The 9,413-nt window shown below is 41.7% G+C and overlaps 1 protein-coding gene across 6 annotated transcripts in view; it reads right to left on the reverse strand.

Annotated features, from left to right (window-relative positions):
• Window positions 1-1,605: 1,605 nt before the first annotated feature.
• The window catches only part of rhbdl3 (rhomboid, veinlet-like 3 (Drosophila)), a 52,569-nt gene continuing 44,761 nt past the window's right edge, over window positions 1,606-9,413 (reverse strand). For all 6 annotated transcript variants that reach the window (XM_047344247.1, XM_047344250.1, XM_047344249.1 and 3 more), the window contains 3 exons: window positions 5,754-5,854; window positions 4,271-4,331; window positions 1,606-4,090 (listed from right to left, as the gene is read on the reverse strand). In XM_047344247.1, coding sequence (XP_047200203.1) covers window positions 3,819-4,090; window positions 4,271-4,331; window positions 5,754-5,854 — 434 coding nt within the window. In that variant the 3' untranslated portion in view covers window positions 1,606-3,818. The remainder of the gene's footprint in view (window positions 4,091-4,270; window positions 4,332-5,753; window positions 5,855-9,413) is intronic.

The following is a 9,413-nucleotide window of genomic DNA, read 5'->3' on the forward strand; positions in this document are numbered from 1 at the left end:
GTACTTTTAGTTACTTTTGTACTTTTAGTTACTTTTTAGTTACTTTTGTAGTTTTAGTTACTTTTTACTTTTAGTTACTTTTTAGTTACTTTTGTACTTTTAGTTACTTTTGTACTTTTAGTTACTTTTGTACTTTTAGTTACTTTTGTACTTTTAGTTACTTTTTAGTTACTTTCGTACTTTTAGTTACTTTGTACTTTTAGTTACTTTTGTACTTTTGTACTTTTGTACTTTTAGTTACTTTTGTTACTTTTGTACTTTTTGTTACTTTTGTACTTTTTGTTACTTTTTAATTACTTTGGTACTTTTAGTTACTTTTTAGTTACTTTACGTTACGTTACGTTACGATCTTTTTGTGAAGATCGGTGAAAGCTAACTGAGGGGCTTTTCCTTAGATGGCGCTGTTGAGCCATTTTTCCACGCCCATTTCAAATTACTCCAGAATACAATTACTTTTTGGGGTTTTGAATTCCCTGCAAACTTTGGTAACAATTTGAGCATGTCTAGGCCCTGAAAAAGCCCCAAAAGGGAAATACAAATCCTTCGAAATACAATAGGGCCTCCCACCGGAGGTGCTTGGGCCCTAATATTCCTTACAATTTCAATAGGGCCTCCCACCGTTGGGGCTCGGGCCCTAATAAGTGCTTCCCTCAACGAGCAGCATAAATGCTGAGACAATCCGAATTCATCCAGACTGATTGTCCCTCTGCGCAGCTTCTTATGTCCTCTCTTTCTCACCAAGGTGAATGATTACCTCTGATATTGGAGAGTCATGATGTGGAAACCCAACGGAGGCGGCTTTTTCCTTGGACGCCTGATGAATTTTTCATTGAACGCCTTTGAAAGTGCGACTCTCTATATGGATTCAATGGCTAGACGGAGGAGACGTTCTGTGGCAGCTTAAGGGGGTCTCCTCTCCCAATGAATTATGGCTGATTCTGGTGCGCTCACATATTACATTGATCACTTTGACGTGTGTTTTATTTTTTACAAAGGCTCTTAGACCTGGCTCTCCACTCTGAGACCCCGAGCTCTCTCAAAACACTGGGTTTAGATTTTCAGCTAATCTGGTTTCAAGGCTGCAGACTTGCTTAGTTTGAGAACATCTCTTTGTACAATGGAGGGTAACTCCTGTCACTGGATGTTGAATAAAACTGGTATTTGTGTGACCTGAGATAAGGTCACAATGAGGCTTTTAGCAGGGTGACTGAGTTTAAAAGATGAATAAGCCTGCATTCATATACATAGAAACATGCATCTTTGTCCATCAGCAGAATTATGTGAAAGACATATCTGTAACCTGTATAAGTGGTATTAATGTCTGAGGTTGATCAGTGTCATTCAAAAAAAGTGATATATCATATTTTTTTTGTGTATAAAACAGTTTAATGAACTCCACTATGTACATATCAAATGTACAAAATATCCACTCACTCAGTTTAGTGTCATAGCCCTTATTATATACAATCCCAGACCATCTTTAGAACCATTATTTTTTAAATAGGATACATACAGGATATAGCTAACATATCACAATATAGACCGATCAAACAATTTGTACAACATACCAATATCACCATGTAAAAATAAAACAGCAAATGCATGTTAAAATATTAATCTGTATTTAATCATATTATATTAAAGTCTGTGCGAAGCAGGTACCAGTGTAGCATGAGGTTACAGTACAGTACAGTTTGAGACTTACAGCTCAGGGCTGGGGTTGCTTTCTATCCCAGTTTGATCAATTAACAATTTCAAGTTGTGACAGGAACTAATGAGAGAGCATTGATTTGCTTCTTCACCCCCCGAACACCGCCTTCTCGACTGAGAGTTAAAGGACCCCAGCCCGGACATAGTTGAGGTCAGGCGCGTGTGCTTTTCTACATTTGGTAATGAGAAAAAGACCCAACTGCCCCCATGGGTGAATGTTTTAATTTGTTTCATCCCACTGACCTCAATCCACCACTTCACTGATCAATAAATAAACTTCTGTCACTTCTTTGCAGTTTTCAACCATCACTAAAATCACAGCTAATGACAAGAGTTTGACTCCACTCCTGTGCTGTTCCACGCTCGTCTCTTTAGAGTAAATTAAATTTCCTTACACAAAAGCAATACTTGTCTCCGGGGGATCTTCCCCCTGGTGCTTGTAGCAAGATTTTGGCATCATTTCTTTTAAAAAGTCTGAATTGGCACTTCTGCTTCTTTCTGTTTTAATCAGTACACACACGATGTTAACAGATGTCACACTCCACGCATACACAACACACACACAAATGTCAAAGACAAAAGTTAGAGTTTCATAGAACGTTGATCACATATCAATCCTCCTCTGGGGAAGTGCCAGAAGCTGAAGGTAACACTGAACCTAGACTTTCCTTCAAAGGTAAATTCATAATCACTTATGACGGCTGCTATAATCTATATATTCCATGATCTCTCTATACTGTGAAACTTAAAGAGGTTTCTGCAAGGATTCTTTATTCAAGAGCACGCTTTCAGTTTGGGAGCAGCTTATTGATTTCACATCTAGATTTTGTCATGCTTTCACTCAAAACCCTACGCTTGCTTAGATTTTTTTGGGCAACAAGTCTGTCAAATTTCTTTAACCAATAGAATGCCAGGGCGTAGTGTTGACAAATGACGCCCTCGTTGCGACTGTGTTAGCTTTATTTTTTGGAGAGTCCTGTAAAGGTTACTTTAATGCACTCCCGCCCTCCATGGCTTTATTGCTACACCAGGAGTAGAAGGAAAAGCATGATACCTTCATGGAGAAGGAGTTCATCAGGTCGCAGGAGTCCATCAAATAGCTGGTCCACATAGCACAGCTAAATCAAGAATCTCAATTATTTTCTTTTTTCGTAATGAGAACACGTTTCTCACGTGCACAGTAGTAGTGTGAGAGCACGAGGAGAACAGCTGAAGCTTGAGCGCAGAAAATCTGTCCAAGCAACAAAATATCTGAGTGTAAGTGCATAGTTACAGCACAAGCTGAGCAGATCCAAGCACAAGCAGCGGCTACATGAGTGCAAGCGCAGGGTTTTGAGTGAAAGCATTGCAAAATCTGAAAGTGAAATCAATAAGTTCTGCTTTCAAACTGAAAGACCACACTCTTTAATAAAGGATAGGAAAAAAAACATACTTCTCCTTATTAGTGACCTCATGTGTTATTAGCTGCTTGTAATGATGACAAATCAAAGCCTAAATTATCATAGTACCTCATTCTTTCTTTACTAATGAAGAGGGCACAGGCAGACAACAGGATGTTTCGGAACTTGTTTTGTCTGAAGACAGTTGTTGCTGCCGTTACCCTGCACAAGAGGCAACTGTGCAGAAATACTTTCATTACGCCGATGTCGCCAGCAGGCACTGTTGGATTGAGGAGGAGGAGGCAGAGGAAGTTAATCCATGTGGATGGGGCCGTTCCTGCTTCTTGTTGTTGTGTTAGATCCGAGGCTTCTCCTGTGTCAGCACAGTGTTGTCAGCAAACGTCCCCCACCAGCTGATACTCTTCAGCCGAGCATCCAACACAGATGAGGCAAAAGAGCAGGTGGAGGGAAACTTGGCGATGGTAAGGCTTAGCCTCAGATGTGGCAGGTGGGATGAAAAATGTACGATGACAGAGAGGCCTGCAGCAAGTCGGAATCCCTGCATCAGAGTAGGGGATGTAGAGGTGAGGTGGCTGTTCAACAACTCCGATCCCCCCATGATGAAGCAAGTAGGAGGGGTGAGGTGACTCCTCCAGCTGGGCGGTCAGACCTCTACTGATGGAGTAGTAAAGGGGGGATACAGTGTCTCATCTGCCTCTAATAGTGAAGTCAAGGCGGCGGGGGCAGTCTGACATCAAGCAGGCTGTAGGCGAAAATGTTCCAGAAGACGGCGCAAAGAACAAACAAGGTGTAGACGCAGAAAAAGATCCAAAACAGGGACTGTTCCTGGAGCCGCTGCTCGTAGTTCTGCAGGACCACCACGCCCAGCGTCAGGCCGACCACCACCCCTCCCAGGTGCGCTACAAAGCTGGGGTTGGGGCAGGGAGGAAAGGCCGGCGGGTAGAACCGCAACCACACCGCCCGACCAAACTCTACACTCACTGTGAGCAGAGGGGAGAGAGAAAAATGTCAGTCAGCTGTAAATATATATGTTACTCCTGACAGCTATACTTATATATACACATTTTATTAAACTGTAATTTCTTTGAGGCAGAAGAATTAGTGGTGCTACATAGCAGACAAATCCTTTAAGTTGAGGTGAAATGACGTGTGAGACTTACTGCACACCAGAGCCATTGCCATCCGGAACAGCTTAAACTGACACTTCATTCCCGACCAGTTCTACAAGGAGAGAGAGAGAGAAAGGATGGAGTATTCAGGAGGACATTTTCAACTTCTCATGATAAAGAGCAAACTGTGCAAGGTCAAGTCCTCCTTCGACACACCCATGCTGACACGGCACGACAAGAGATCTCTGTCTCATTCACATGAAATTTGCAAACCCCAGAGACGCTGCGACCCTCAATCTGTTACTACTGGGTTTTCATAATATGATTTCAGATGAAAGGAGGAAGAAAGGCTCCTCCACCCTGACCCAAAGGATGTTATGGATGATTTGCCAAGTGTGTGTTGAGCCACAGAGGAAGAGGAGACCAAACATCGCAGGCACAGATATCAAAGGACAACAGAGAGCGGTGGGATGGGATTTCCTCTCCTGCTGTCACTTAAAGACGTGCACACCATCCTTCACTTTTCTGATCTTTGCAGGGAAAGGGTAAAAAAAAATCAATGGTGATGGCGAGGAATGTTTGGCATCTGTAGATAGAGAGGCACCTGCCGTGCCCCAAAACAGACTGCTCTGATGATACTGCAATGGTCTTCAGTGACAGGGCAACTGAGTGATGTGATAATCAGCCACACACACGCACGCACGCCACATGCAAGCTGGTCCTCTGAGGACACTTGTTGACATAATGCATTCCCTAGCTCAGAGGTGTATCATTGGCCATTTCTATGGTGGCGAAGTCGTCTCACTCCCCAACACAACTACAAAAGCCACACAACAGGTATTTACTGCGGTCAAGTGAGCTGTTGTTTGGCAAAAACCGGACAAGCCCCCCCCTCCGCTTAAAATGTGATGATTGTCTATTTGAAGTGTTACAGTACAGGTGCTTATGAACACCCAAAGCGGAAGAACACAACATCACCTTTTACTTAATCCTTTGTGGGTGGGTGGCTCCCTTCTGTTGTGGCTTTTGTAGTTGTGTTATCACTTTTGCATTCATTTTGTGACTTTTATATTCGAGTTCTCCATTAATGTACTTGTGTGAGACATCTTGGCGACATACATTTCAGTTTTTATAACATCCTTCAGAGATCCTGCTGGAACACCTGTATCACACTCACCCTTGTGATGCTGAAGCTGGAGTTGCTTGTCTATAGCCAGGTGTCTGATGTCACATGATATTGATGGTGATGATGCTACTCATAGCTGGTTTTAATCTAAAGAACCCGCTCAAACAATTCCTCACCTTTGGTAGAACTCAAAAACAGATAAAGAGTAATTCCTCCCTCTTATCACACTTGGACAGATTTTGCTATGTCCTTCGTTTCATCGCAGGCCAGACAATACAACATTTCTTGTGGTGTCCTTCAGTGATTTTCAATGTCTTGAGCCACATCATTAATCTTCTCTGCAACTATTCTTTGAGACCAACTGACGCTTAGGAACAATTTTACACAGATACAAAGGCTAAAACTTACCATTACAACATTAGCCAAGTGCGCTGAGACCAGTGCGTACACTCCCCCAGAGGACCCGACCACTGGAGCCGTCATATCTGTGACGGACACCGCCAATGACCCTGTAGGGATGAGGAAAGTCATAAGTCAGTACAGTTATTATATTTATTCATAAACAACTGTATTGCACATTAATGTATTATCCACAGCATTAATATCCATCCCCTGAAGTGAAATAGCAATCAACTTCTCTTGGAAAGTACCGTTGTCAAACTATAAATTATGTCGTTCCAACAATATGGAAGTTGCGGCGTCAATGTAAAGAAAGACTCAATGTTTGTACAACTTGAAATACAGCAGACAATAATGTATTTTCGGCCACTTGGAGGCAGCAGAATCAAGTTGTTACCACAAAGCTGTTATTTCACCTAAAATGATATGTCAAACCTGTTAGCCAGCAGTCGTTTGTGTACAAGAGCAACATTACCTTATATTTGGAGATAAAAATATCCCAAAACAAACATGGGCATTTTTTGGCAAACATGCAGTGCTCTAGGTGAGATGTAATCTTGAAGTGATTTATATATATTCCATGTGGTATGTTGGCCGGGTGACAGTGTGGCAGTTTAATGGCGGGGCATATTTAACAAAACATTTTCTAATAACCTACAAAGTGCTGCGTTCATTTTCATTCGTGCTCCTTATGGCTGTGACAAACCATCGAGACGAGCTTATGACTAAACCTCTGTACAAGAGCATCATTCAAAAATGCGTTTTCTGGACACTTGATGAATTTAAGTCCAAAATTCAGCCTCTTAGTAACTCAGTTTTTGGTTGCCGTCCAACTCGTGAGGGAAATATCAGGCTCCTTCGCAAAAAAAAAGATGTTCTATCATCAAAAGCTAAACTTTTATGCCGGCACTTTGGCGCTGAGTGACTGACAGTGAATTTATTTGAGATTTTCATCAGTGAGAACAGCTGCCTGCAGGTGAAAACCATGCTTTGAGAGTGGGGATGAGCTGAACGATCTATAGAGCAGGAGAACTTCAGGGTCAGGTGATAATTCTCTGTGGGTTTTTGTGTTTGCTGTACCCATTTTGTCTTCTACAATAGAAACTTAGAAAAAAGAAATCTGGACATCTGTCATCCATGACAACTAGGCACACAATCCCAGACCTTGTGCTGAGAACGTTTCCTCGACTAGATGAGATTTGCTCATTCTGGCAGAGAGCCATCTATTTTGTATGGCATAACGATTTTGCTTTGCTGCTCGCTATTTAATGTGGGTATATTATAAACAGGTTTTCATGAATAGAGGCTTGCTTTTACTGTACCAGCACATGCTGTGATTATATGTAAAACAAATACATTCACACAAGAAATGCATGCCCCCCCCCTTCGGGCTGCCACAAGCAGGGAATTGCTGTCTCTGGCACCTTGGTACCAATTCATCACACACATAAAAGATCCAATCAAGCACTGAAAAGTTTAAATACGAGGACATTCAGAGGCAGCGTCCCCAGCAGAAATGTGTTCTCACTGCAGTCTTTGTACAAGAACCAGAATAAAAGAAAAAAGCAGAGAGAGAAATCCTTAGTTTAACTATTCAATTAACACAAACACAAACTCGGCCCTGATCTCGCTCTCTCTGTTGCTCCTTTTCTTTCTGTTTCTTTCTCTCTCTCTCTACACACACTCATTCCACTCTGCTATTCTCCATATATCTGTTCCTTCCCTTCACTCCACCACACGGACTTGTGTGCATTCGTGGTGCTAAGTATACACTGCCCACATGGTACTGAGCTGTTGATGAAGGGTCTTCTACTTTCCTTTCAGGTTCATCTATTTAACCTCTATTGTCGATACAAATGTGCTTTATTTGCATTACACTTATATTGGTTTTGTATTATATTGCTATAGAGGTAATGATGTCTGATCTACTGAGCAGCCACATGGCTTTCATAGCACTGCCATACAAGCCAGTAGCCAGTCAGATTTACCATTAGCCTCAGCGTGCCCTCGGGCTCAGCTTGTAACGCTGTGCGACTAAATCCCAGAAAACCTGATGACGCTAAGGTACACAACTGAGGATATGTCCCCAACATCCGCTGATGCTCGCCAACATCTGCTAACATCTGCTAACATCAACTGGTGGTTGGCATCTTAATAAGTGCGGTAGACCTTCAAACATACAAGGGATACTCTCCATCTTGTCCTATATTTTAAAATATTATATATACTATTATATATACCCTTTAAAGACAGTGCCAAGTCCCCCTTACTCTAACCATAACCATCACAACTAAATGTCTAACCCCAACCCTAACCCTAAAAGTAAGTCTTAACTCTCAAACAGCCCCTAAGGACTGTGCATAAAGAACGTTACGCAAAATGGTCCTTTCAAAAATATCAGTACATATACAAATACACACACACACACACACACAGACACACACTTGCCAAGTAATAAATGAACTGGACCTTAGAAATAACTGCTCGACAACACTCAAGGTCCACTTACTAGCCAGTCATTGTATGATCAACGCCTTTCAACCTTGTGATCCAGTGGAAAGCTCCGTAGAGTCTAAATAGCTTTAAGTGAATGTGGATTCGTAGTTGCTTTGTCAAACTACTGTAAATACTTATATAAACAGTTTAGTATTGATATCAATCTTTTTTATGTCATTCTCTTGTTATATAATAAGGTCTAAAAAATTGTGGGTCATCGACCATGATCACTGCTGAAACAACTCTACTCTCATCTTTAACATATTTATTCCTAATCCCAGATCCTTCCAACAGTAATTCAGGGGCGAGGACTGCATGACAGATAAACAAAAATAAACATTAAAAAAATAAATGGGCCCACTGAGTGATGGACCCCATGCAGATATTTAATCCTGTGTGCTTGCCAAGCTCAGCCCTCATAGCTCCAAAAACTAAGCTTCAAAGATGCTCAGCTCACATTAAGCTTCATTCCACCCGGCTTCACGTAGTCTCTCTCTGTCTGTCTCTTCCTCTAATTACAGACACACGGGTATATCACATTGTGGGCATACTGTATATAATTACAGCAGACAGAAAGAGCTCTGAGGTGTATAGATATCAAATCACCATAAGGTGGGATAATAGGATAAGTCATGTTAGCTCGATCATAATGTGATGCACATCGGCACACACACACACACACACACACACACACACACACACACACACACACACACACACACACACACACACACACACACACACACACACACACACACACACACTGAATTTCCCTGATGCCCATGTCCTCACAATGGCCTCATTCTTAATTTGAGAAAAAAAAACATGGTGGCAAAAGTGGAAGAGGGATTAATTAAAAGTAAGGGTTAAGATATGAGATACTGTATGCATGTGAACAATAAAACCATTACACGGAAAACACAGAATATTAAATATGTGATAACATCGTATACAGATTTGCATTAACTGACCATCCATCAACTGCATGTTTTTGGACTGTGGGAGGAAGCCTGAGTATGGAGAACACCCACGTATATGCACAGGAAGAGCATGCAGACTCCACACAGAAAGGTCCCAGTCGGTTTATGAGGCAGCAGATTTACCCAAGATTGGGAAAAACGTGGAGAGAAATATTGCAAGTTCTTTTTGTTCAGCCACTGTGTTAAAAGAGGA

The sequence above is a fragment of the Hippoglossus stenolepis genome, chromosome 2 (assembly GCF_022539355.2).
Source record: "Hippoglossus stenolepis isolate QCI-W04-F060 chromosome 2, HSTE1.2, whole genome shotgun sequence".
Lineage (NCBI taxonomy): Eukaryota > Metazoa > Chordata > Actinopteri > Pleuronectiformes > Pleuronectidae > Hippoglossus > Hippoglossus stenolepis.